This window comes from Channa argus, chromosome 21 (assembly GCF_033026475.1).
Source record: "Channa argus isolate prfri chromosome 21, Channa argus male v1.0, whole genome shotgun sequence".
Lineage (NCBI taxonomy): Eukaryota > Metazoa > Chordata > Actinopteri > Anabantiformes > Channidae > Channa > Channa argus.
This window is the reverse complement of record NC_090217.1, coordinates 12,599,585-12,627,490: the sequence shown is the minus strand read 5'-3', so window position 1 is coordinate 12,627,490 and position 27,906 is coordinate 12,599,585. Positions and strand designations below refer to the sequence as shown.

General features: G+C 39.4%; 3 protein-coding genes across 11 annotated transcripts in view; 1 reads left to right on the top strand and 2 right to left on the bottom strand.

The window, feature by feature from the left end:
- Nucleotides 1-472: 472 nt before the first annotated feature.
- On the bottom strand, nucleotides 473-16,218 carry LOC137106508 (ATP-binding cassette sub-family D member 2-like). The gene is made up of 10 exons (XM_067489879.1): nucleotides 15,121-16,218; nucleotides 14,524-14,704; nucleotides 13,967-14,088; nucleotides 10,397-10,559; nucleotides 9,821-9,915; nucleotides 8,350-8,495; nucleotides 7,142-7,287; nucleotides 6,164-6,248; nucleotides 5,418-5,543; nucleotides 473-5,290 (listed from the first exon to the last, which is right to left on the bottom strand). The coding sequence occupies exons 1-10, from the start codon at nucleotides 16,063-16,065 to the stop codon at nucleotides 5,086-5,088; spliced, it is 2,214 nt and encodes a 737-aa protein (XP_067345980.1). The 5' UTR covers nucleotides 16,066-16,218; the 3' UTR covers nucleotides 473-5,085.
- Nucleotides 16,219-16,222: 4 nt separating this feature from the next.
- LOC137106509 (regulator of DNA class I crossover intermediates 1-like) lies at nucleotides 16,223-25,324 on the top strand. Of its 9 annotated transcripts, XM_067489886.1 has the most exons (16): nucleotides 16,572-16,850; nucleotides 16,950-16,989; nucleotides 17,089-17,236; nucleotides 17,530-17,662; nucleotides 17,934-17,991; nucleotides 18,115-18,229; nucleotides 18,348-18,457; nucleotides 18,613-18,716; nucleotides 18,812-18,978; nucleotides 19,060-19,120; nucleotides 19,357-19,390; nucleotides 19,618-19,645; nucleotides 19,741-19,835; nucleotides 20,504-21,170; nucleotides 21,308-21,402; nucleotides 25,199-25,324. In XM_067489886.1, exons 1-16 carry the CDS (start codon nucleotides 16,828-16,830, stop codon nucleotides 25,211-25,213), a joined length of 1,893 nt encoding a protein of 630 aa, XP_067345987.1. In that variant the 5' UTR covers nucleotides 16,572-16,827; the 3' UTR covers nucleotides 25,214-25,324. The 9 variants fall into 9 exon arrangements, with proteins under 9 accessions (XP_067345984.1, XP_067345987.1, XP_067345986.1 ...); XM_067489883.1 differs by lacking the exons at nucleotides 16,572-16,850; nucleotides 25,199-25,324 and adding an exon at nucleotides 16,223-16,524 and having other exon boundaries at nucleotides 16,902-16,989; nucleotides 21,308-21,597; XM_067489885.1 differs by lacking the exon at nucleotides 25,199-25,324 and having other exon boundaries at nucleotides 20,561-21,170; nucleotides 21,308-21,597.
- Nucleotides 21,579-27,906, bottom strand: part of LOC137106510 (proton myo-inositol cotransporter-like) — a 51,949-nt gene continuing 45,621 nt past the window's right edge. The window contains exons 7-10 of the mRNA XM_067489890.1: nucleotides 26,264-26,386; nucleotides 25,974-26,092; nucleotides 25,222-25,374; nucleotides 21,579-24,350 (exon numbers count right to left, since the gene is read on the bottom strand). Of these exons, the coding sequence (XP_067345991.1) occupies nucleotides 24,124-24,350; nucleotides 25,222-25,374; nucleotides 25,974-26,092; nucleotides 26,264-26,386 (622 nt within the window). The 3' untranslated portion in view covers nucleotides 21,579-24,123. The remainder of the gene's footprint in view (nucleotides 24,351-25,221; nucleotides 25,375-25,973; nucleotides 26,093-26,263; nucleotides 26,387-27,906) is intronic.

Genomic DNA, 27,906 nt, shown 5'->3' with positions numbered 1-27,906 from the left:
CATTGGTAACATTACTTCTTTAAGAGCACAAACAAAATTTGGATTAAAAAGTACCCACTGTAAATAATAATCGTTGCATAGTGTAATCTATATGTTATGTTACTGGCAAACAATGTCTGACACATTAATATGTAACTATCTTTACTGTTGAAGCTGGTAAAGGTGGGGCTACTTCTAACAGCTGGGTGAACACGGTACACAGTAGTAATAGACTTTGTTTTAAGAATCAAACTAACAAAAGCAGTGGTAGTATGTGAATGTGCTGGAGTTAAATGTACAGTGTTGCTCCTCTAATTTGTAGCAGAATAAGGTGTCTGATTTCTCCAAAACTTTACTTGTACAAAAAGATCAGCACTTGAGCATTAACATTATTTCCTCAGCATAACAACAAGTAAATTGAAAAAGTTTTCTTTTGTGAATGGTATTCAAGTCTTCCGACATATGGATGAAATATAAACACAACATGACCCACTTTTCAAGGTTGCACAGTATTGTTTTTATTTACAAGAAAATACATCTTCATCTTTCATTGTAAAGTGACCTTAGTACATGATTTTTGAACAGATTACTTTTTGTTGATGTACCTCTATTAGTTAAATGTTAAAGAATACAGTTGCCTACATGTGCACAATGAGATTCATTAAAGAAGGGTTTGACTACTGTTACAGAAATTCACAATATAAAATATAGTAAAAAGCAATTATATTAAGTCCAAACTTTAGTAATCCCTGGGTTTAAGGGAAAATCACCAGTTGTTGTTTCTGTGGTCCAAGACAATCTAATCCATATCTCAAAAATGTGATTAACACTTTCTCAGTCTTTCATAAATAGGGACTAGACTGTTTTGTACCAGTTAATTATTGTGAATTTTAATTTGGGAAGCATTTTCTTTCCCAAAACACCATTATATGTAGAGTAAACACAAATTTAAACACCATGTGTGTCTAATAAAATAACATTACATAAACTGTTAACACAATTATAAAAATTCTTAATTATCTCTCTCACACACACACACACACACACACACACACACGCATATACAAGAACTTGTATGACCTGACCCCATGTATTCAATGTCTTTGTAACCTAAAGATTTGCATTATCATACATGATGGATACATTCAATCTCTTACTTACAAAAGGGATGATAGAAAGAGAAAGTATCAGTACCAAAGTTTTGTTAGTAAGGATGTCATTAGTGTAAAGCAGAGTCATAAAGTTTAGCAGGCCACTACAGGCCTGATTTCACTAACAAGCTATCTTGTTTCCTTAAGGGATAAGAAATAATGAGGAGCCTCGATTGATAAAGACAAATTAACAATTTACATACAACTTCTGTCTAATACTCAACCTGCAATAACTGATTTTGCCAACTTGAAGGCTTATTTAGACGTCTGGTAGACCATGGATTCATTTGGGGACCTGATTTGGCCACGATAAAAACAAGTGTAATTTTCATTCTCCTTTTGCCTCAGGTGTGATCTCTACCTGAGGCAAGTGTCTGACTCTGTAGCATATGCCTTAGAATCTAACAATATTTTATATTACAGAAAACAGACAATTAGCAAAACGGAGTAAACTGAGCTGTAATTTAGCAGCTAAAGTAGCAATCACCCTGCAGCAGCCCCGTGTAGCTGCTACTGTGGCCTAAAGTAAGGGATCGGCAGCGGTCACCCTTGCCCCACTCTCTGTCTGCCCATATCAGTTAGTTCATCAGTTAATATGATTGTTTCAATCATCTAATGTTAATAAAAAACACTGATTTAGGCCACGTTAAAGTCATAAATGTTAAGAAAACAAACAGATTTGATTGATTCCAGGTGGTAAATGCTCTGCACTTATATAAGCTCTTTTTATCTTATCAGTACCCAAACCGTTCTGTGTCTTGTCCAAGGGCAACTGATTTCGTGCTTGGTTAACACCTTCCCTACCTCCTGAGCCACAGCCGTGTTCTTGTTTCTATAACCATGTCTCTCATTGATAACTAGAGAGCTTTAGTCTTGGTTAGCTAAACAAACCCACAGACCAATCTTTACTAGAATTCCCATGAGACCTTCCAGAGAAACACAATTTAGACATCAGAAAAGATCTATGCAGGGCCTCAAGTGGTGAGAACCTCATGATTTCTTATCCCAGCCTTTCACTGTGAAATCAAAGCATTTCTAACTTCTTAATTATTAAAGCTATGCTCATGCCTATGAATATCAGGCACTATCTGCCACTATCACAAGCTGACCTCATGTTCCAGTGTAACTTGGCAGACTCTGTGTCATTCAGTGGTTCATCAATCCTCTGTCAACAGAGACCGACCGATAGCACAGAAAGGATTTCAGGTCAGAAACTCTAGTACAGAATGCTGTTGAAAAGGCTTGACATGGCATCTGTACGTCTGCTGCAGGCATGCTACTTTGCATACCAAATTATCTGTGTGCAGTCCAGATTATATTACATCATCACAGAGCACTTATCATACCAATAAATATCAAAAGCATTACAGCTTTTAATGTGTTACTTTTCTTCTTCAGTCACATTTGGGGGTTAAAAAAATATCTAGGTTTTGTCCTAACCCAGCAGCCATCCCCCTGAGCAAGGCTGCACCAAGGCTGCACCCAGAAGTCCTTGTTCCACTAAAAGCCAAAAGAGGTTGCAAAGGTGTAAAATATACAATGAAGAAAAGATGTCACACTTTTCAACAGCTTGGATGCAGCCAAAGCTCAGGCTAACAAAAGGCCAGAGGAATTCAATAAACCTAGATGTGCATATGCAACAAATATACATTATAAGTTTCATACCAAATTAAATTAGGAAGGTGAGCAAAGTTATATACCTTCAGCATATAAAGTACTTAACTAACATTATTTTTTGCAGAGAATAACAACGTGTATTCTGAAATGCAGCAGTGAACTTGTTTGTATTCTGCTGACGATGAGATTGTCCACTCTGCAATGAGAAGCCAACACCAACATGGTGCTGCTCCCTCCCCCAAAACAGAAGCATATGAAATAGAGAAATGAACGTTACTACACTGTGCTAGTCACTTGGTGTTGAAATGACATGGATTGAGCTTTGTTTGAAGTACAGTATGAGAAGTCCTTTGCATCCTGTGCTTGTGCAATATCTGGACCATTCATACAAATACACACAGATTTCACTACAGCCACAATTCTAATGTTGTCCTACACATGAACATGAATTTTGCTGTGAAGTCAGAATGGAAATGTTTCCGTGTTTTGTGTTAGCCATTCAAATACAGTAAAACATGTAGCATTTTAGGTGCAGTTCAATGAATGAAACAACATATAAAGCAGTATGTCTGTAGTGAAACCTGTTTACTGTAACTTAACAGCACATGATCGCCTTTCATAGTTATGTCAGTACAATCTGACAGACAAGACTCAGCCTTGATCATTGTCCTTCAACCTCTTTATGCAGCAATGACACGATAAGAATGTACACACACGTCTGAACCACAGAAGAAAATAACCTAAGCAGCCACGATCACAGCTTCAAGCCACCACATGAGAACAAAGCATATATGAATGTTTTATCAAACCTAAAATGATGTTAATATAACAAATCTAACTTCACAGTATCACAACTCCAGATAAGTTGCTGGTAGTAAACGAAGAGGCTAATATAGGAAAAACAATCAAACTGGAAAAGAAGCTAGAAAAGCCACCAGCAACTCCGGGTCGGATGTTGATCAAGAGCTGAAGTGTGTTTGTGCCAAAAATGAAATCTTAACCAGCCCCAAAGTCTGCAATGCATAAACAAGCCTAACCTCTGAACTTAATATTACTACATATTTACACTTGCAAATTTGATCCTCATATACTACAGTTAAATATCATGTGGAAAAGAAGTCTGTAATATTAAAGCACATGTAAGCACAGGCTTAATTTGAAACAATTATCAGCTTCCACCTTAGAGAAGTTGGACATTATCAAAGTTAGATGACGGCATGTGCAGTTTATTGGCATAGTAGGTCATCTGTCCACTAGCATCATGCAACAATGTGCATGTAAACAGGCTCAAATGGACCCACAGAGCACGAGCAGCACTACTGACAAAGGAGGGTCCCAGCAGGCATCTGACACACAGCAGACGCACGGCCAGTGTGTGCACATGCATCTGACTGTTGTACCATGTAGAGTTCAAAATGTACATGTGAGGCTGTTCAGACAAGCCTGACTACTAGCTCCCCTTCTCCCTCCTTTTAGCTCATTGTATTTATTCAAAAAAGCAGAAACCTACAGTTTTGTAGTCAGGCCTGCGTCACTAATTACTCTAATAATAGCTGTTGGATTGACTCTGCTAGCCGTGTTTGAATCTGCAACTGAGCCCATCTTAGTGGTTCAAGGATCTGCAATAAGCTAACAAAATCTAGGAGGAGGTATAACATAACTGTAGGGGATTGTACTGCAGCTAATACACTAAAACCAATTTGTCACATTAAGTAAAAACTAAAATCTACAGCTAAATGATGGAGATAAAAACATATCTGAATGTGGACCTTGCACAACTCAGTGCACTGGCACTGGGCATGGAATACTGCTTTGGACATTATTTAGTGGTTCTAAATAAAATGTTTTCCAGCTACCACCTGATTTCACTGTGAACAGGAACATCATTCTGAAAGCAGAGTAAAGTGCACTAAAACAAACTATTTATCTCGGCTAGATCCATCAGTTCTACCATCTGTGACTGTGGCAAATAGATAAAACTCATCTATGTTAATGTAAAACCTGTAAAATCTACAACTGAGTAAGAAGTATGATGTCTGTTCAAAAGGGGAAAAATGCTTGTGAATACATTTCACTCTCCTCCTCCATTTCTCTCAGCGGAGGAAGGCTAATGAGAGATTAAAAGAATAGGAAGAGGAGGAAGACTAGCTGGCACAAGCTCTCTAGTGTGCTAAAAGGAGAGAGTTGGAGCTAAAAAAAAAGGAAAATCTAAAAAAACAAAAACAAAAAAGTACTAAAGCCCCCTCTCGATTTAGTTTTGTTTCTTCTAGTCCCTTCTCCTCTTAATTTTCTCCCTCTGGGCCTCTCTTCCACCCTCCCCAGCCCCCTCCCCTCACTTTCACTCCTCGGCTGTTTTGAGGACAGAGTCGTCTCCCAGGATCTTGCAGAGCTCGTTGAGGCGATGCTGCATCTTGGGAATGCCGGCCAGCTGGGCCTCGAGCCTCTGTTTCTCCTCGGTGAGGGAGAGGCGCGTTGCTGTGTCCAGCTGCTCAAAGCGCCACCCTCCCTCCCCGTCGAACTGCAGCAGGTGGGTGTGATACTTCCTGGAGGAGGAGAGGAAGGATTTTAAATAGTGGTACTTTTCAGCAGAATAAATGTACTCTTTACTAGAGGGTTCAAATGTATGTTTTAAAGAATAGAATGAAACAGCTTAGTGTGACGTGTCTTTACCACAGGGAGGGTCTGTGTGTGATGGAGAGCAGGGAGATGCCAGCATCCTTGGCAGCCTGGAAAATCTTTCCCTCTACGTCAATGCTCACAGCGCTGGTACACTCATCCAACAGGGCATATTTAGGCCTACCACACACAGGAGAACTAGTTTTAATAATTGTTAACCATGCGGCAAATAAAACTGGTTATGTAGTGACTGTAAACCTGGAAAGGACTTATTATTTAGGTGATACAGTATTTTATTTTGGCATGTTGGTTTTTTAATGCACATGTTTAAAATGACCACTTGAAAAGGCTTTGAAATGTACTTTTTTTTTAAAAAATACTGATAATAATACATATATGAAAAACAAAAAAGCCAGACTGGAGCAGCTTTAGCAATGCTGTTTCAGTCTCAACCCAAGTGGTGGGCTGACCATCTGCCATCACCAGATCCTTAAAAGTTAAAAATGGTTATGTGATAGAAACAAGGGTGCGAGCTCATACTTTAAATGTATTATGGTGAATTGGTCTCAGCGCAAGACATTGAACCCCCAACAGCCCATTCCCCTTTCCATCTGTGCAGTGCCGGTCAAGCCCGGTAGAAATTGGGGAGGGTTGCATCAGGACGGGCATCTGGCGTAAAAACTGTGCCAAATCAACATGCGGACAATGATCCACTGTGGCCCTGAACTCACGGGATAAGCCGACAGGACAAAAAACAAAAGGTCTGTGTAATGGCAGACAACAATGCTGTTTCTTCTTACCTGTGGTAGAACATGCGGGCCATGCCCATCCTTTGCTTCTCGCCTCCTGACAACACATCCTTCCAGTCCAGCTCAGCATTCCACCCTGAACAAAAACAAAAAGAAGACATTGCACTACCTTCACATCATTTTCATCTAATATGTTATTTAAAGTGATGGGGATATTTTGGGATTACACTAGAGAAAATATTCTAAAGTTTTAACAGCATATTTAACACGATGTGACACAAAATGTTTATAGTGAAATGTGGAGGTCTCAGAAAGTGCACCACCCTACTATTTTATGCCAGTGAAGCCTCTAAGATACATTAGGACCTTTTAGAAGGAGTTAAATTTTAGCAAAATGTAAGCAGACACGTTTTATTTGGCAGGGGAACGGCACTGAAGGTATGGTTGCTAAAGGTGTTCAGTGAAACAGAATATAAAAGGAAATCCCTGGCTGCTTGGTTATGTTGCATGTGCACAAGTTCATTGAGGAGCGTGATCAAGACCTTTCTCACCATTTTCACAGTGCAGCCATTCATACATTGAACCCTCATACAGCTCAAAGCTTTGTACAGCAGTTAGTTCACAACAATAGGCCTGTTTGTTTGGAAGTGAGTGGAGAGTGGTTGCAAATTAGCCACTGACTCAAGTTTAGGTAATACAATTAATACCCTAGTGCCTAAGATCAAGCTTCTGGTTAGTACGCATACATAACCTCATATGTTGGATCTCAAAACTCCAGAAAACTTGCACTAAAGCTTTATTTTACAGTGGAAATATTGCACCCTGTAACTAAAACGTGACAATACACATTTTTAAGATTTAAATTGTTTTTCATTTAAATGTTTATTTTGTACATTTTGTTTAATGATGGTTTTGTCTGATAGTTATTTTGAATTTTGATATGATGTGTTTTTAGCTATTGTAATTTCAGCTCATATGTATTTATGTGCAACAAAGTCTTTGTAAAGCCGTCTTTATTACTTATCATACCTCCTTCTCTAGTGACTATGTGATTCAGGTTGACAATGTCCAAGATGGCCTCCAGGTCTTTGTCACTCAGACCTCTGACAGACATGTCCTCCACAGTGTCTGGGTAGATCACTTGATCCCGCAGAGAACCTATGGACATGTATGGTCTGGGAGGAACACACAAACACACACAAATTATAGACTGTGTTTTTTTGTTAAGTGCTTCAGACGCTAAAGACCAGAGTGTGAGTACACAAAGTGATACACACCTATAGAAAATATGCTAGAAGAGAAAGTCACCCATTATTCTAATGTTTCTATTGTGGATAGTGGAGTGGACTGTGTTACAGCTTCCAGGTGGCTGTCTCATCCTATATATAAAATATTCACCACTCTGTATGAGGCCATCAGTTGAGTCTGCAGTCCTAAGCAGCCCTGGATAAGATTACTTCAGTTCAGTCTGAGAGCTTAAAATTGTTCAAGTACTTAAAATTAATTCCCACATCTTTTTATTCTCTTTTAGAAATTCAGAACCTAAAGACCACAATCTGAGTTTCTATGCTCACATCTTAACCTGCTTCTAAACTGTGACTGTAATTTTTCACTAATAAACAGATTTTCAACTGTGGGTTGGATGAAACACATTTTAATGTTAACGTGGGTTGAGGGGGACACTGATGGTAATTTGTCTCTTTTTTCTGAGGCAGGCAAAATGCTGATTTAATTAATTGAGAAAATAATCTGCAATCAACACACTGATCCCTCTAAACAATGACGAGCTCATTAAATGTCAGGTGATTTTTATTACTAAAAGGTCAGCAGCTAAACTTTGTCTAGTTTTAGTGGAGCAAGAAATGGGTAGAAATGGCTGATTGTGGTATCCATGATCAGTCACACTACATTACAAACAGCAAAGATTAATATGCACTAAAGTATCAGATTTTTTTTCTTTGTGATCTTTAGATTCCATGTCTTTGGGTGGTATAATGAAGACATTACTGTAATTAGTATTTCAAGCTTTGTCTCTGTGGTAAATATTTCACTGTGGCCAGAACTCTGGTTTCTCTTTGTCAGCCACAGACACAAACATACGCAGATCTTGTTACAATAGATTAGATTACTGGTTCAATGGTGCAACGATCAAAACAAGGATTATTTAGGTTAGGTTAAGTCACGGCTGTGTGACAGAAGAACATAGGATGCGTGAAAGAGGATGTTTGTGTGTGTACCTCTGAGGGATGTAGAACATATGTTGAGGAGAGGGCTTTTGGAGATGGCCACCATAGACAGGCCACAAGCCGCTGAGGATCCTGAATAGCGAGCTTTTCCCACAGCCATTAGGCCCTGTGATCAATAAATGCATGCCCTCCTCTACCTGAAATGGAGAGACAATTTATAAATTCACCTGGAGCTCAGTCAGGCCTCCGGATAATTACAATACAAACTGCTACAAAAGCCTCTCCTTCTGTCAGGACATGTGACAACAAGGAGAGTAGAAAGCCATGTCTGTCGGGCATTGTTTCCTACAGTATAACTCAGCAGGTCTCAGGTCCAGAGACTCTGAATTGTTGAAATGCTAATTCAGGGATTAAGCCTATAAGGCAGTAATACAAAGAAAACACTTTGGAGTACTTGAGACTTGTCTAAGTGACAAAGTAACAACGAAAGACAAAAGGTTTGAAACAAAAGTTTCAGTGGGTGGGTGTCTTAAAACACAGTGGCTGTTCACACTGCATGCAGGGAAATTCAAAATGTCAACATCAGGACTGAAAGAACTCTCCCCAGAGATCCAGACAGCTGGAAGCCAGATCACGACGCCTTACATTTTTGCCTTTTGTTACAGCAGTTCAATCTTTTGTTTCCTCCTAAAGTACAGTAAAGTGCAAATTCATGAACATCTGATACTTAAATCTCTCATCTTTGTCTTTAATGTTTATGATATATTGATTATTATGCTTAAATATTTCAGAGCATTTTGGATGTATGCTTATCTTTTGGTGTGAACAAACTTTCCTGCTACTGTATCTACCAGCTCAGTGTCAGCAGGGTACTGACCCCGACCCTGTGTTCATAACTGGGGCCTGGTGCAGTCTGCACAGAGGTCTGTTTGCATGAGCTGAAAGAGAGACTCCCCTCAGGAGATTGTTTTAAATGATAATGATAAAGTAAGAGAGGATTTGACCTGGTCCCGAAGCTTCAGGCATCGTTTATACTAGGGAGTAAAACACCTCGGGCTACTTGGACTATTAAGCATGTGTAGCCTAATATGAGGTTAGGCAATCAGTTCTGTATCATATTATGTGCGTTAATGAAAATAACTGAACTTAGATTATTTTTTTGGTAATTGGAGAAAAATGTAGTCAATAAATTAATATTGAGATGGACACTATATGCAATCATTATAGGAGGGGACATCTGAAGGTATGTGGTTGGGCAATGATGTCATTATAAACACGTTACAGTGGCCGACAGCCAGAGGCCAGAGCCAGAGGTTGACCTCCAAAGTTTGTTTCTGTTTCCTAATGAGACTACAGTGGGTTCGTCTTAATGCTAATAAATGCTACGTATACTAAAATCTAGGGCTCATGGAAAACTAGTCCATTTAAACTGGATCAGATTGCAGTAAAGAGACCCTATAGAATAGAAGCAATGCTGTAGAACAAAGTAGGACCGACACTGAATAGAGAAGAGCTGTCTCACCTTAAAGTTCAGACAAGACACTACTACATCCCCGTTAGGTGTGATAATTGGTACATTTTCACACACAATGCCTTTGTCGACATCTATCACCTCACCTGGAGAGACAAAAGAGAAAAAGACGGATCAGAAAGAACAAACTTGTGTGTGTGTCAGAGTGGAAACAAAGATTAGACTTGCTCTGCCAGGGCATAAGAATGTACAAGTATACAGAGACCTATACCTACAGCGCAAGATTTATGAGGTTAAAATACATTTTGAAACTCATGCACTGAGACCAACCTTTGACCTTCAAACTGTTTGTTGCTTGTAAGGTCTTGTTGGTAATCTGAGAATTTATTTCGCCCAGATAAGTGCTTTGGCTAAATCTAATACACTTTGCACAAAGTGTGTCCTAAAAGTGAAAGCAGCCTACACAGTAGTGAGTATAAAACAGAAGCCCTTTTCTGGAAAGTAATAACAGATTGGAAAGTGTAAAACTGATAACTCATTATAATGTTTTCTAAATTTTACTTCTTAGACAATTAAATATACGGAAGAATAGTACTTGTATGTGTGTGTATAGCAGAGCAGACCTACCCTTTATCTCCAGAGGTCCATCTATGTGCATCTCAGGCTTGCTCTTCTTCTCTGCTCCTGTGGTGGCCGATAGAGAGGAGCGCTTGTAAACTCCCTTCTGGACATCCTCAAACACCAAGAACATGTTGTGGACCCGAGCAGTGTAGCCTGCCAGCTCTGTGACCTGTCCCAGAGCACACCCAGAGGTCAATGATCAATATCCGGTAAATGTTACCGTGACACAGAGTGAGCACCTGAAACTCCTACTGTTAGAATGTGCTGTGGCCTCTGAGAGAGTGGATAATGTACAGTACGTTGGAAATGACATACATTAATTTAGCATTTAATAATATTTAGAAGATGTACTAAACCAGCTGCAGTGATTTTAATGGCACATAAATGAACACAAGATAAACACAAGCTGCATTGAGAGTGTTTTGCATTAATATGTAATAATGAAACTCCTCATGAAAGGAGCAAAAACAGCACAAAAATCACCCCCTTGCTTTGGCTTCAGTGCTGCACCCTGCAGCGAGACAATGCAGACTGTTGATGCAGCTTGATTATATTAAACAGCAAACACCAATTCTGGGAATTTGTGGACAACATGTAGAGCTTCATTGATGTGACTGGCTCAAAGAAGAAACAAAGCAAAAGATGACATGATCAAGAAACTTTTTCATTATCTAAGCCACAACCGCTTATTGCTTTGGGGCTTTGTGTTAGGATTTCTTTAATTACTGATAATAAAACATGACTGTCCAAAACTAATAAGGTTCAGTAAGGAACAGCTTGAAAACCTACGAAGAGCAATTTGACCTGTTATAATTAAGAACTTCTAATTAAGACATTTATAATACGAAAAATTAGAGTTTAAACATCATGTTTTTGGACATTTATTGCAATTATGTACAGTTACAGAATGTTTGGTTTCGGCTGTGTACACGTGGGCCTGTGTTACTTGTTGTCTCGTAGCCCAGTATTAGAAATCTATGTCCATGTGATCTGCATAAAATAACCTAATGTGCCAAGAGTGTTACTAACCATCTCAGTCAGTGTGCCATAAGTCAGAGCGATTAAGGAAATACTGTGAGGGAAAAGTGAAAAAGATATACAGAAGGATGGAAGATCAACAGATGGGGGATAATTCACAGCTTGGCTCAGATCTGAGAGAAGGAGCTCTACACACACACACACACACACACACACACACACACCTTCACACACACACACACACACACAGCAGTGCTGATTCACTGCTGGCTGACCTACAGTGACATTAGTGGCTTGAGATTCAATCTTGAAGTATTGATGCCTATAAAATTTGTCTCTATTAAATTCTATAGTCAGAATCGAATGTAATCAAGCACATATCAGAAGACCTATTTGTCACCATTGTCTTATCGCAGCAAAAAATCGGACATTTACTTCAACTGATGTGGAATTATTATTTTATCTGTAACTTGCTCTAACTGGAAGAGTTGAATAAATGAAACTCTGTGAGTTAAGTGGTTGTTTCAATATTTATAAGAAACATTGTTGGAGACTTAAATGTGGTCAGTTTTGTTTTTTTGTACTATGAAACATAAAGTTAACTTTGATATTATAGTAAATATTAAATTGTTATCTCAAATTAACTAAAGAAGAAGAAGAAAAAAGAAGACTAATCCGGGCAAATGTTGGTGTTGACTCAGCCTCAGAAGGTGTCTTTGTACTAATTTTTGTTATTATAATAATAAATTAAATGAGGTTTAACAGCTGTGACAGTAATGTCTTTATGTTGTGGGGCAACAGATTCTCTACACTGTGTAATGTTAAAGAAATTTGCCCATTTTTGTTATTACTAGTAATATAAACTTGATTTATTTACTGCATCTAGTTAATTTTTTTATTTACAACATAATAGGTTTATTTCACCTTGTGTAGGAACAAACTGTTTAAGGTAAATTGTTTCCACTTTCTAGTATAGTCACTCCATTTGGGTTCAAAGTGCACTCTCATTATATGGCCTAAACTGTGTATAACGCTAACAAATAAAGCTTATGACCACAGACAAAAAAAGAAGAAGAAATAAACAACAGCTAAATCTACTAGATGAGTAACAAACTACCATGAGCTGGAACGTGTCACACGGCCATCTGGCCAACTCTCACACACACAACAAACTGATACACACACTGTACACTGTCATATTCAACAGTCAGTGTTGACTGACTGTTGAAAATGTGAGCAGGGTACACTTGCCTCAGGAATGTGCTCCATCCCTGCTGCATATCAAGCTGCACACACACGTCTTCACACTCACTTGGTCTTACGTGCAGGGGCTTGCTTCTGCACCCTCACAACAGAGCTACACGCAGGCTATAATTTATACTCCCCTACGGTACGGTTTTGCACCAGGTATGTGCAACAAGAGCCAGTCATGACCATCTGCTCTGCTACGTTCGTGCAGGAATAAACTCTTTCGATTGGGAGATGAATTCTAAAATTTCACTACTTTATGTTTTCTGTGTGCTTGTAGACTCAAGCTTATGTGTGCTGGCTGCTGCAGGATTACGTCCTAGTGAATGTAAGGCTGGTACAGTTGATAGTTTTGAAAGAGGTGACTCACATAGTTAAGGAACCTGACAACGGCTCGTTACACTTTTGAATAAGTTTCAATTCCTCTTTCTCAACACAAGCAGACTGTTCAGTGACAAGTCACAGACACATAAAATTTGTTGGTTCACCTGACCTTTGCTTGGATGCTGCAGACTTACTGGGAATTACTGGGTAGTCTAAAAAAAAATACATGCCCAAACCACAGGGTGTGCATATGATCAAAAGTAGATGAGTACGAGCCAACTCCACTGCAATACATGTACTGCAGCCAAATCCTCTTAATGGCCTCAAAATGCAGCCTGCAAGTGAATGCATGAATGGGTCTTGCTTTTTTTCCTTTGGATAAAAATGCAATGAGAGATCGGGGGTTTGGCCCCGAATGAATAAAGCTATTCATTCACTGATTTCTTTCTTGGCTATTTCTTCTGGACTCAAATATATTCCTGTGCATGCAAGGTGGGATTCAATCATATCCCAGCCATCCATGTGTTCAGCCACTTGTCCCTATGAAAACTGTTCATCCTTACTGTATCTATCTGTTCATCATGTGAATAGAAGAAATTAAAGCCTGAAACTCACATTCTTTAGAGCCAAGAGTCAGGTTTATTCCAGAATTGCATATGATGGATGGAAAAATCTATTTATACTGGAATGTCACTTGAATATGATTCTAGATGTCTGACAGATTTCACCTGTTGTACAGAGAAAACCATTCAACAGATGAATTACAGAGAGGTTAAATCACTGCTTGAAAAAGAAGATAATTAACCCATTGTCAAAATAATTGAAGATAACTTTTTCCACAAACATATGCTAAGCTAGGGACATGTGGTGGCAAATCCACCAGTTGTTTGTTAAATAGCGAGTTAACCTGTATTTTTACTACTTTATTACTTTTTTAAATTTCCTGTAAAACTGCAGAATTACAGGGCGAGGAAGCAGAGTCTTTAGGCACGAGCAGTGTGGCAATGTGACAAAACTTGTCCTCACCTCTTTGTAGGAGGACATGATCCTCTCGATGGCGTCGGCTCCCGAAGCCAACAGATTACGAGCGGTGGTGAAAGCTTCCGTCCTCTCGCTCACCATCACATGTGTCTGGCCATCTGCAGTTTCTAGGGGACAGAGAGAGGGACAAAAGACAGACATGTAATTCCTTAAATAGGTTCTTTGAATAGCAGCAGTTAGTGTGGAACAGTAGCACACAAGTGGCGCTGATCACTTATAGCTTTTTTTTTTTAATGCAACTGTAGTGTCATCAGGAAGGTGTGGGAGGGAGTTGCGGTTTTCACATGTTCTAATTAGCTCTTGCTTGAGGAGAAAGCTCTTGGTTTGGAGATGCTAATTCTTCATTCTGCACAGTGAAATGTGCTCACACAACAACTACTATTATTATAGTGGCACTAAAATTAGGTTTACCACACACCAGATAGAGATATGTGAGCTGGGTTTTGTTTGCCTTTCAGTCAGGCTTTGGCATGTGGTGACAGTGTGATCAACCCAAGAGTGTGTCTAACTTTCACCAGAAAACACTAGTGACACCTTCTTACCGTTGTCAGCAAAACCAGTGGCTGTGATGATTGGCACGGCCACCATTACAAGCCCACTGCTGCTCCACACGTACTTCATGAGGAACTGCTCAATCATGATGTACCAAAGACGCTTGGACAGGATCAGGTTCATCTGCTCTGCCAGAGACCGGTAGCATTTCTGCAGCTGACGCATCTCCACCTGCAACAGACGGTATTTTACAGCACATAGCACCACAGTCATTCATCACTCAACTACTTTGTCACTAGTTGTGGTTAATACAGACAACAACAAAAAAACAATTATTTTTGTTCTTGAATAAAATAGTGCTTAAGCAAACGGACATATTGAAATCCTACAGTACAGCAGTTGATATGCCAAACAGCCTCTATGGTCTGCAGTGGACTTGATAGGAACTGACGCAAATTTCTGCTGGGGTTTGACTCATTGAATCAATCTACAGTATGCGGACTGGTGAGGCTACTTCCATACTGAGAAATATGCCACCACATATTGTACTACTGATCTATATAGGCCATCTTATGCTGATCATAACTGTAATTACACCACATTTTCATTCTGCTGTTGTGTCCCAGACATCATTGACCCCAGCCTACCTTATGCCCCCTGTAGAAAGCTATTTCCTCAGCATTTGCAATGATTCTAGAGTGCACGTAGCGCAGGTAACCCTTCCGGTGAGCCTCCTCCGCCACCAGCTTGCCAAACTTGGGCGAGCATGCACGGAGCACCTTCGCCGTTGCAAAGACTACCAGTCCGGCCAGCAGGGTCGGCCCGGTCGCGTTGGCTCCCCTGGATTTGGCGGTCTGGATCAGCGTGTAGGAGGTCAGCATCACATCCAGTATAGGCTTGGTGAGGTTAGAATAGAGATGGGCCACAGACTGGGAGAACATCATTACGTCCTCGGTGAGAGACTGATCCGGGTTGGCGAGCCTCCCGTCCATGTTGCTGACTTTGTAGTAGGTTTGATCGGTGAAGTAGGTCCGGTAGGCATGGTTCACCAGCCGGGTGCGGAAGGCCAGAGCCAGTTTGCACTCCAAGTACCGGATGGCGCTGTTGACGAACGTGGCCGGGATTGCGATGAGGAGCCATTTGATCAGCTGGATGATGAAGCTTTTGGGTTTTTTCTCCACGATCGTTTTGACAATCTTTCCGTCCAAGCTGGCCACGTATATAGATAAAAACGTCCTCGATATGAGCGCAACCGAGTGCAAGGAGAGCAAACCGAGCTCTTTGGACACAAGCTTGGGGAAAAGGATTTTGCCAAGTTCCAGAATCTGCTTGAAAAATTCAGCATTTACTCCCGGGGATGCCTTTTTTTGATCCTCGCCATCAATCTGCGATTTTCCTGAACACGCTGAGCCGTTCTCCGCCTTTGAAAACCGGCGATTATTCCTGTGATCTTTGTTTTTGCGGAGCTGCTTGCAGATGATGGGGTACAGTGTTTTGACACCGTAAGCAGCAGCCGCAAGAAACACGGCTCGCTTCGCCGCAGCCGTGCGGTCCCATCTCACTTTGGACGCCGCATCGAGGATGTTGGACATTTTTCAAAAGTTATTCGCTTCTAATGGCAATCCTTACAACACCCATACCCCGAAACCCGACCCACCGCGCCGACATAAAGAGAGAGAGAGAGAGAGGACTGCTGACGGCTGGATTGATGTGAAGCAAACCCTATACATGTACCGCTACATCCTGCTCTTGTTTTGTACCAGCGTCACTAAAAACGCGCTTCAGAAAATACACTTCCGGTTATAGATGCCACAATAAAAGCTGAAGCTTAACATCCCTCGCGGACGTGGGAACTGTACTCTCACTTCACGTCTGCGTTTGTCATGGGTTTTACATTACGCTGTCAATTGGACTAACTTCCCGACTTACTATAGTTGTCTTTACTAAGTCTGTGCCACTTATTTCCGTCCAACGCCTTGTCAGTGGCTATTTTCATTGGTCGCGCCCCCGACAAAACCCTATTGGCTACGTGATGGACGTAAACGAATTACGTGTGTATATCTATATATAGATATATATATTTATTTTTTAATTTTCTTTGCTTCCTTTTTTTTTTGCTTTTTTAAATATATATTGTTGTAACCATCTTTGCTCATTGACAGTTTTGCATGAAGTGGTTAAAAGACATTTATATACGTTTACGAACATTTATCGAGTTGCGCGTGAATGGTAAACGTTAGTCGTCTCTGCTCGTGCGTCAGTTAATTTGCTAGCTAGCGAAAACTTTTATACACAACTTAGTTATCGACTTTTTGTTTTTGTACTTAATATTAGGACACCCAGGCAGTAGTAAAATGAATTGGGTTGGGGGTTCAAGGTAAGAGTAGGTAGTATTCAGCTGTTGTACTAATATTTAGTCTTGATTCAGGTTACAGAAGCTCTACGAACATGAAGGTAACGCAATGACTTCTTTCAGGAACCGGTTAGTGATGAAGAATAATGCCAAAAAGCAAAGGGTGAGGCAGCCACATGATATTCAGACGGCAGCACTTTAGTGTAGTTTTTAGTCAAATGAAAGTGGAGCGAAATCTGAACATTTTGTCCTTTTCTCGCAGGAGTTTTTTGAAAAGAGAAAATTGCAACAAAGACTGAAAAACGTGGGAATAGCTCTGCCAGCATCGCCTTCAGGAGCCACTGCTAGTAGTATGGACCTGGTGACTTTGTTTGTTGTCAACCAGATTGCTGCTAAGAAAGACTGCAAAGGTGACAAAGGGAATGACAAGCTTCCAACGAACAATTAGGACCCTTTCGCAGTATACACCATTCTTACCTATTAAATTTATAACATTTCATAATGCTATTAGATCTAGAGTACGCTGAAAAAAGTTGAACATCGGATGACACTATATTCCAACCACGAACCCATGCTGTGTGTTAAATGAAACATTTGTTAACGTTATTTGTGGCTCTTGGATATGATTATAGACCAGTGTGTACCTCTTTATTAATGTTTCAGCATGGCAAATGATTTAAGTTAAAGTGTTTGTGGTTTTCAGATCCTCCTAAAGTGGCAGTTCTTGGCAGCTGTAAAGGAGGATCCAAGCACAGGAGAAATAGGTCTGTGGTGCTCCCAATGAGCCCCTGTTCTCCATCACACCTAAGTCTTGCTGAGAGTCAGTCTCATTACAGGTAGAGGAGTGTGTTTTTTGTTTTGGAAAGCACCTGTGTCCATAACCAGAATATTTCTCTCAGTGTAACTCGGTTCTGTTAGTGTTCTTAAAAATACTGTGATGCAGTGTCACACAGCTTTACTGCAGTATAACCAACTTCAGTAATCCCACTGCTTGAGGTGGCAAAAGTTATCAGCGCAGAGGATATCTCATGTATATAAATACTCAATATCTCTTCCAAGGCATATGGCTTTCGAACATTCATTGTGTAATTTTATGTCAATATTTAGTGTTCAAGGAATGACCAAGAGAAAGCATATTATTCCTCAAGGGTTCAAGTGTAGGCAGGTGAGGAAATTTCCAGCTATTCATATGGTGCTTTTTTTTTAAGCTATCGTAGTAAAATATGCTTAACACGAAGAAACGTTAAGAGTTTCTGGCTAAAAAGTCAACTACTCTATTGTTGTCTAGCAGTCTCCAGTCCTAGAGTCAGCTTTCTCAAACAATAGTGTATCTCACTACCTGCAACCCATTGATGATCCCCTCAGCCCATTTTCCTCTGCTTCATCAGCTTCCTCAGGCCAAGGTGGTAGTGTGAATTACTTTATAAATCACACCTGCATGAAATAAAATAAAAAAAAATGTTAATGGAGCTGCTTATTTTCAGTAGGTTTATTAAAGCCAAATCAAACTGCTCTCCACAGGAACATTCCCCCTGCAGCTTAGCTTTCAGCAGAAAAGCCAGAATCCAGCACAGCTGCCGCCCCACTGCTCGCCTCCACCCTGGGACTCCTTTAGACAAGAGTGGACAAAGGTAAAGAAAAGAGAATATTATTTTTTAAGAATTGTCTCACATTATTCTAGCAAAATTATTCAGTTGTTATAGTTGCATTTGTAAAACAGACAAAGAAATAATTTGACACTACAAAGAGTCAAAAATCAAGTTTGACTTTAATTAGCTAGTTTCAGCCTTTCTCGCAGACCAGAGACATGACAGGTGCATCAAACCTGTACCTCCACCAACTGGGGACACCAACAGCAGCCCATGTTCTGTTTGAAAATCCAGAAACCGAGTGAGAATAACACTAGAATGTAAATTATTATTTTCTATTCTTGATCCAGCTGGTCATTTTGTAAGAACTGACAGCATGTGTGTGTGTTGTCACAGTAAAACAGAAATAAGAGAGCATGCAAGACATAAAGTCAGTTTCTCTCTCAGCCAATCAGAGGTCAAAGAGTGTGCATTTGACTTCATGCTTGACCAATCAGAAACTGAGCAGCAGTTTGAGGAGGATGTTTTTAGGGGCTTCAGTAATGAAGAATATGAAGGAGAAGGTAACGTGTGCATCACATTTTTTAATGAGCATGGTAACTTTTTCTAGAGGTTATCAAATTTATTTTGAGCTTTTTATTTAGGAACTGCAAAATCAAAGATATATCTCAAAGATGAAACATCAGTTAAATCTTCAACACCACAGTAAGTTTTCATCCTTTACAATAATCTAATAATTTGTTATAAAGAATGTGAAGTCAAGCTATGCCATGTTAACTAGTGGGGGACACTGTAGCTGTCTTCTGAGGTGTCAGTACTTGCCTGTTTTAGTGGTTATAATGGGTTACCTGCATATCTTTTGTTTGGCTTTAACAACCTACCCTGTGAGAAAAATCAACTTCAAATTCTATAACATGCTAAATGTATTTCTTGACTTTTAGAACTGTCCCAGACTCAGAATGCATGGGAGTTGAGGTAAGCTACCTCATACATCAGAATAAAATTAGGCTTCTATTGCCCCCAAGAGGTAGAATTTGTAGTTGCCACGAAGAGAAACAAAAAATAGAAATCAATGTTATGTGGGTGGTTCTCCAGTCATCAGAGCTTCTAACAATTTTTGTATTCCTCAGTATATAAGAGTTAAGTGCAATTTCTATGTGAGCACAGGCACTTTTTACAAAATATTTTTGTTGTATCCACAGTTCCCCAACTGCACATACACAAATGTTTGTAAGTTTGTTTAACTTTGTCCAACTAAGCAATCCATGTGTGTATGCTGGAGAAAGAACTAAAAACTCAATCGTTTTTTTTTTTTAATCTGACAGCAGGTTCTGGACATATTATCGCCCCCATGAAGGGCTTTGACTGTTTGCCAAGTTACTCTTGTAGAGGAGGTTACCTTAGTTCAGATTCAAGTAATGTAAGTTGAGCTATACTGGAAAGGTTTGTCCTTCCGAACTTTCATACTGTACCTCAGAATAGATTGATTAAATAAAATGATTTTACTAGTCATTAGATCTGTTCAAGCCCCTGTAAAGTATAGTTTTAATTATTTTTATTTTAACACAGCTGCTGTAAATTAAGTAACTACACTACTTTGTATTTGAACCCAAACAGTGATAACAAAGCATCATGCAAAACAACACATATAGTATAATAGTCATAAATTACCAATAACTACTAAAAATCAAACCACTATTAAGTGTTCTCTGCCGCATCTTTAAAATAGGGCTTTTCTTATGGTGCACTGGATTTCCCTGCACTAACAGGGATGTCTGACTACAGGAGTAGAACTGTAAGCTGAACTTGTAATGTAAAGGTGGTTAGTTCTAGTTTGCTGTTCCAGTTTTTTTTCTTTTATTGTATTGGTTGCCGCTTACATTTTTGTTGCATGTGTTCTCACAGTGTTATGCTAATTATGTTAATGGTTGATAGAATGAAGGAAAGTTGAGTTTAATCTTAGAAATATTCTGCAATCAAATACATAAATAAATCAAGTACATCACTTGCTTTATTTATGTATTTTGAAAAGCAGGCCATCAGTACTTTTTTAGGAATATATGACAAACACTTTTCTAACTATTTTAGGAAGAAGAATGCTGTCAGCCATGTCTCTCTAATTCTGCTTCTTCAAATATTGGCCAGGCCTGTGCTGATACCCCAAACTCTAACCAGGACTCACAGGAGAAATCCAAACAAAGACACTCCCAGTTCAGACCTCTTACCCCTCTCAAAAAAAACAAAATGCAGGAAGTTATGCAGAATATGCCCTGGCAGGAAAAATCCTGCCAAAATAATTGCCAACAAATCGAAAGCAGCACAGTTCCATGTTTATCTCATCACACTCTGGTTGTAACTGAGAGCTGCGGGCTTTGCAACTGCAAAAAAACATCCTGTGAAACTCAAGATGCAGGAACTCAGACTGTCAAAATCTTTACAGCAGAGACGTGCGATGCATCAACTCAGTGCGACAGTATGACCAAAGACACTGGGTTCAGCACTTACCTACCACCTGTTGATGTGTCAGTACAGCTTCCAGCCACTGGGAGGCAGACTGATACTTTTGTAGAGTCTAACACACACGCGCTTTCACCTGGCAACGGGAGGGGAGGGAAGCCTACGCCCTGGAGCAAGAAATCCAAAGATGATTTCCTGTCAGGAAGAAGCACTATAAACACAATCAACAACAGTGACAGGAAAGCAAGCCCTCACACGCATTCCTTTCTAGATGCTCTGAGCACGGCTGATAACAGAGGTATGACATGCAAATGGGTATATTGTGTGTGACTTCATGTGTACAAACTTGAATTCCACAGACTGAAGGAAAGTAATAACATGTACAGAGCTGAATTCTGTTTTTTCCTGCTGTCTTTTTTTTTTTTTCTGATCTAGTTAAGGAGAATGGCGAGGTTAGAGGTGAACAAGAAAATGTCCTTCTGATGAAAGGCTGCTCAAATGTGAGGGAGGAGGTCACATCAACAACCAAGGTTAACAGACTCTCAAAAGAGACCAAAACACTCCAGGAAATAGCTGACATTTTGCTTCTGCTCAAGCAGTTTAAGAAGGAGGGATAAGATGAGGAAAGTAGCTTTAAGCTCCTAAACATAATTATCCAGTGTTTGTTCTTAATAGGGACACAGTGGAATAAAGCCCCAGAGCACTATTCTGATTCATATGTTTATTTCTTTCCCCATGTACACATTCAAATGTTAAGATTTCATGAAGATATTTATTTTATAGAATATAAACTCTAGCAAAACATTTACAGCCTGAAACAATAATCAAATATACTATACAGCACTCATTTTATTAGTATTTCTGTAGTTCCTCATAAACTGTAGAAACACATGTAATTGTTTCACTTAGAAATAAAAATTGCAACTGTTTCACCAGAAGTACACAATAAATGTCCTTGCTGTGGTGGAGGACAGTGTTAACACAATTGGATGTTAAGGGCTGAACACCATGTCATCTTCTGCAGTCTGAAACAATCACGTTACTTATTTGGTTTACACAAGTTTTAATAACAATCTGTGTAACAGAGCAACTGTTTAGTCTTTAATAATACTTTCTGTAATAATACTTTCAGTACAAAACTAGTTTGGGTGATTTTGAGATGGCCCAGATGATGTAAACAGACAGTAAAATCTGTGCCTATACATTTTCAGAAATGTATTGGTGTAGAATGTTACTAAGGTATATTTGCTTTTTAATGCACGATGGGTCAGATCCTACAAACCCCACTTGCAGATGATACTGATCTGTTGCCAGTTAACCTCATTATTTGTGAAATGGTGCACCCAGTGATGTTTAGTTGTTGTTTTTTTTAACAATACATAACTTTTTCAGTTTTATCACACATTGCTGGCTTCAAATTCAAAATGAGCATATAGAATCAGATTTCCAACTTTCAACATATATATTGTCTTTGTACTATTTACAACCCAAAACATTTGAAATGATTTGCAAATCATTACATTCTCTTTGTATTTACATTTTACACGGCATCCCAACTTTTCTGGAAATGGGGTTTGTACATACTAAAAATAATGGACTGTCCTAACTTGTGCTGGGCCTGTTCCTCATTATTCACTTGTTTTTTTACAAAAGTTCCTCTGTAACCTAAAGGTACTCAACCGGATTTGTTACACAGAAACCTGTATTTGTAACATTAGCAAATTACGCTGAAGCACACTCCTTCACTTTTGACACAACCACCACATAGATGATACGCTCTGCAGTTTGTATATAAGGCTATGGAGGAAGACAAAAAATGTATCAAATTATAGTAAAAAATAATAGTAATCTATCACAGAGAAAATGCTAATGTGTCCATATTAAATTAAAAAAAGCTATGTAGCCCCACAGTAATTAGAATAACGATATAGAACATACTCACAGATGAATGTGATGAAAAATGCCCATCAGGCCCCTCCACAATGCACTGGCTCTAATATGTTAAAATAAAATAAAAATTTGAACAACTTAAATGATAATAAAACCCTAAACTTTTTTTTTTTTTTCAAAAAATAACATTTTAAGTTTACCACTACAAGTTTACCAGAAAACAAACTGGTTGCGTTTGCTAGATATTGAATGTACAGTAAATCCAGCAATAACAGCCAGGAAGGCTTCATGACACACACATGTTCATAACATTGGTTGATAGTGTGGGTTTTGGCAAACCTCATTACAGAGTGACATTAAACTGTAGATAAGATTGTGTTAAAAACAGCATTTTAAGAAGCAGGTAATACTGTTGAAGGCAAACCTGACTGAGAAAAATAAAGTATTTAAATAAACCACAGCAACAACACTTATACCTCTCAGTGCTACTACAGTGGAAAGTGGTTTTGTTTTTAGGCATCTACTGACAATACATGTTTACTAAAACAATATTATGTACATCTCTGTTGTTTGATTTCCATAACCACTTCAGACTGACATCAAACTAAGACGTTTTATCACGAGGAACTGAAAATAGTGTGCTATGCTACAAGCTTTCAAAACATGGAACACACGTGTTTTATGAAGAAAGGCATGATGGTATAGATGCAGCTGCTGTTAACAAAGGTTCTGTGGATGCACAAAACTGGTTTCCAAGACCACATTTACTTTACATTTTCATTCTCAATGGAAACATATTCAGACATGACGATCTGGTATAGTTGTATACTTTATGCACATTATATATATAAATAATAATGATATTTACTCACTGAATATATAAAATTTTAAAGACATCTTGCTAACACTGGTGGAGCAGAAAATCCCCTCATATTTTTTATATCTTTCCTCTGTTCACTACTTGTTTTCTGCCCAAGTGTCCATAAACTAGACACAGACACCACACTATTTATTTATTTATTAGAGAATATTATTATTATTAATATTAATATTATTGAGAATTCAGCAGGTTTGGTGTCAGTTCATGTTCAATTCAGAGAACAAGCTGAATACAAATCATTAATACTCCTGCTAAAGTGGTGTTGAGAATTTTGGATTCTTGAATTGATAGATTTAAACAGGAACGAACATTACTGACACAAGCAAAAGGCCTTTTGAAACTTTTCTTTTGAACCTCATAGTGATAAAACCAATGGCTCTTCAGTTAGCACACAAAAAAGGAGATTAGAAACCCAGCTACCCTGCATGTTGGAGTAATTACTGAAGGGAAACCACACAGATTACCAGTGCTAAAACCGTCACTAGTCCACATCTGATGCGTCGTTGTCTGATAGATGGTAGTTTGAACCTTTAACACGAATGTACTCGACCTGCCGTCCCTCGTCTGAATCGGAGGCACCGCAGGAACAAAGCTGATTTTCGAACAATGCCTCAATCTCCTCTAGACGCCGGGCTTTAGTCTCCGGCAGGCAGCCGTAGATGAAGATGAAACCCAGCAAGGCAAAGCTGGAGTAGAGGAAGAAAGCTCCTGCAAAGACAAGACATAAGAACACACGTTTACCAAGGACAGACATCCACAAATACAAGAAACACACTGCCATGACTTTTATTAACTGAGTCACTTTTCTGCAGCCTTTGTTTGTTCTCATTTATGAAATGGAAAGGAGGTGAAAGATAAACCGAGGGCAGCTACTAGATGTTTTACAGAGACAGTCTGTAAGTGTCGAGTAGAAGTAACAGCACTCTTTCAAAGAGGAATTACAATGAGGGTAAAAGGATGGAAATAACCACATAGAGACACCTAACTACCTAGGAACAAGCATTCCTACTAAATACTGACGGAGGCTTAATGAGATTTCCTGGCCACTGTGATGTCTATTTTCCCCTGTCAAAGGAGAGTTGAGAGTGTTACGTTAAATACTATTTCCATGACAACATCATTACGTTATTTCACCCTAATTTTTTACTTTCAGTAAACAAAATCAGACCAGTGGGTGAACAATTCAAATCAATCAATAACCCACTGCATCACCTCTAATAGATTGATGTCAGCTCCACAAAAGGTCAGTTCCATCCTGTCTTAGCAGGAACCTGCAGTTGGACTGAAAGAGGAAGTGTGGAAAAGGATTGGTGATGCCTTAAGGTAGCACTCAGTTGTTTCCTCGCTGTTAGTCTGGATGTAAAGTACGAGTGAATGCACGTTACACAGGGGGGTTTCGTAAGCATTGACAGAATTGGATTAGGACTGGCAGTAATTGTTCCTGACATTCTGATTAAAATTACATTAGTTCAGTTTGACTAAACCTCGTGATAGAGTTTCCCTACTACAAAAGTAAAGACTAAAAGCTCTAAAATTCTTTTTTTTTTCCCCCTCAGAATTCTGCAGCCTAGAGACTGACCGTAGTATGTGAAGTACTGGGCCAAGTGGAGGAAGGTGACAGACACCAGGATGTTGAAGGCCCAGTTGACTCCGGCTGCACAGGCGTTTCCAGTACTTCTTGCCCACAGAGGGTAGATTTCTGAGTTGATAGTCCAAGGCATTGGACCCATCCCTGAATAAAAGAAGAAACGAGTCTATTGCTATTCCTTCATGAAGAGGTGGAAAGATGAATATAAACAGAACCGACTGAAAGGTATTTTGTCTTGATTTATTAATGTACACTCACACTGCATGCATGTCTACATTAGCCTAAAAGTTATTAATTCATCGTCTGTGTCACTGGCCATGCAAAACCTTTAATATAAAATACCAGGACTGCTCTGCAAACATTTGCTACTAAGCAATACACTACATGTACAGCTGATGCTGATGGGAATTTGCAGGCATGTTCAAACCAAAATATTGGGCAAAGCAGAATTCAAATGGGGATCACTGTATTTAATATCTTCGAATCATGTGAGGAACAGGTATGTCTGCCAAATTTCATCTCAATCCGTTCATTAGTTGTTGAATATTTCACTCAAGATCACAAATGTCAACCTTATATTGGCACTAGGGAAATTACACCAGATAGCTTGTGGCACTAGACAGTCATCTCCAGGGGATTGGGAGTGTCTGAGATGTTTGTATGTTTACAAGTGCAACCAGAGAAGTTAAACAAAATGCAAGATTCCTTAGACTGCAAGAAGACTGAAGTATAGTCCCTCCTACCTGGAGCAAAAGCAGCCAGGTACAGTACCAGGCCAAGTAAAACCAGCCAGGAATACGAGGTGGGGCAGTAGTTGTAGGCCCAGTAGGTCTGATCTTTCATTAGACTGGAGTTGGAACAGCTGAGAAAAGGTGACACATTAATTGACTTTTTGATAGTAATAGATCATATTGGAGGTGAAGTGTGTCATTTAACCGTAACATCTGAGTCATACTAAAATCCTTTTTCTAAAAAACTTATTACAGCACAGTGCTGCACCCTAAAAATACATGTGCAGTATCCTGTGACTCACCTGCCCCACGCTGCTTGCTCAGTGGAGGTCTTGACTGGAACACAGGAGGAGGTGAGGAGTGCCGAGCCATTCTCACGATAACAGAATCCACAGCCAGGGTCAAGCATGCACGGCTCGCACAGCCTTCAGGACACACGGCAGACACATTGCACATTGTTAGAATTTCTCTGAACACGATCGATTGAACTGTAGCTTTTGGAGTCACATTGCTTTACTATTCATTCTTTTTCCTATAATTCATCTCTTTGCACATTTTATGCGTGACAGGACTATAACAGAAAACATCATTCCATCTACTCTAATTAAGGCTTGCATCATTGCCCATATGAAATTAACATGTGGACTGGTTCCACATAAAGGTTGTGACAAATCAAAATTAGAAACCAAATACAAATGGTCCGTAAATTACCACGATTATATTGTTTTCTTGTCGTGCCTCTGTTATGTGTTAAACGTGCATCATGCAGCAGTTCACATTCAAAACGGTTTCAAAATGATTACAACCAAAATTCTCACAAGGGGACGACATGTTTTCCATGCAGCTTCACCAGGTTTGTCGTAGCGGCGCCAGAAAGAAGCGCACGAAATATGTTTTAAGCGCTGGATGTTTTGCAGTCTGCTGATGTGTGTGAAGGCGCCTTGTTCTATTTACACACCGAGGTCAACAAGACCAAAAGAAAACTATGTGTTATTGCCTGAAGGATGCAAAGCAAATAATGTGGGGGGTTAAAGAGATGCAACAGCTTAACTTAGTACTTTATTACGTCATCTTAATAAATATTGTAAATGAATTGGCCTTGTTATAATCTGACCTTAGCAACTATGACATCTGGGCCTGTGTCTGGAATCACTCACTATTTACTATCTAGTGAACCATATCTACTATACTGCATTTAAGCTAAGGGTGTATTTCTGTAAATATAATTCAAGTGCATCCTGTATGTAAACCCCTTTTTTACAGCGTTCGTACGTATATTTAAATGGGACCTGAAGACGTTCTCAAACGACAAACTTAGTTATCTGACTTGCTAAAACAGATTACAGTTATCAGTGTCAGCTAAACCTATCAATCCTGCTTTTGCCTACTGCCGCTTGAATTTAAAGATCCGCCTGTTTCAAATTTTACAAGAAATTTCTATGTTGTGAATTTGCCATTGTAGGATAAAGCGGGACAAGAATGGAAAGCGTGACAGGTGTAGCGGCAGTAAGGAAGAGGTGCGAGGCAATAACAAGAAGATGGTCAATTGATGAATTTAAAGTAACTTCTGTCTTTTCCACCTAGAGTCATACTCCATCTTCTGAATACATCAGTGAGTGTTAGAGGCCTGTGGTGGTTCTTGTGCTTCCCCTGATGCTGTCTGTTGTGGTCAGCCAGGGCATGTGTGGGCTCACATGGAGTAAAGTGAACTCAATGGAGCCGCTATAGTCTGGTAAAAGCACTCATCTCTACAAATTACTTCAGTGTTTGTGTGTGGACGCAGTGGCGTCTGCTACAGTGCTGGATAGTGAGTCCATTAGACGTTATTTGTTATTATGATGAAAGACTGTCGTTACACGAATTTCATCTTCTCTCTGTGAAAGTGAGAGTAAATTGGAACATAGAGGCATCTGATCCATGGCTCGCATCAAAACAACAAGTGAAT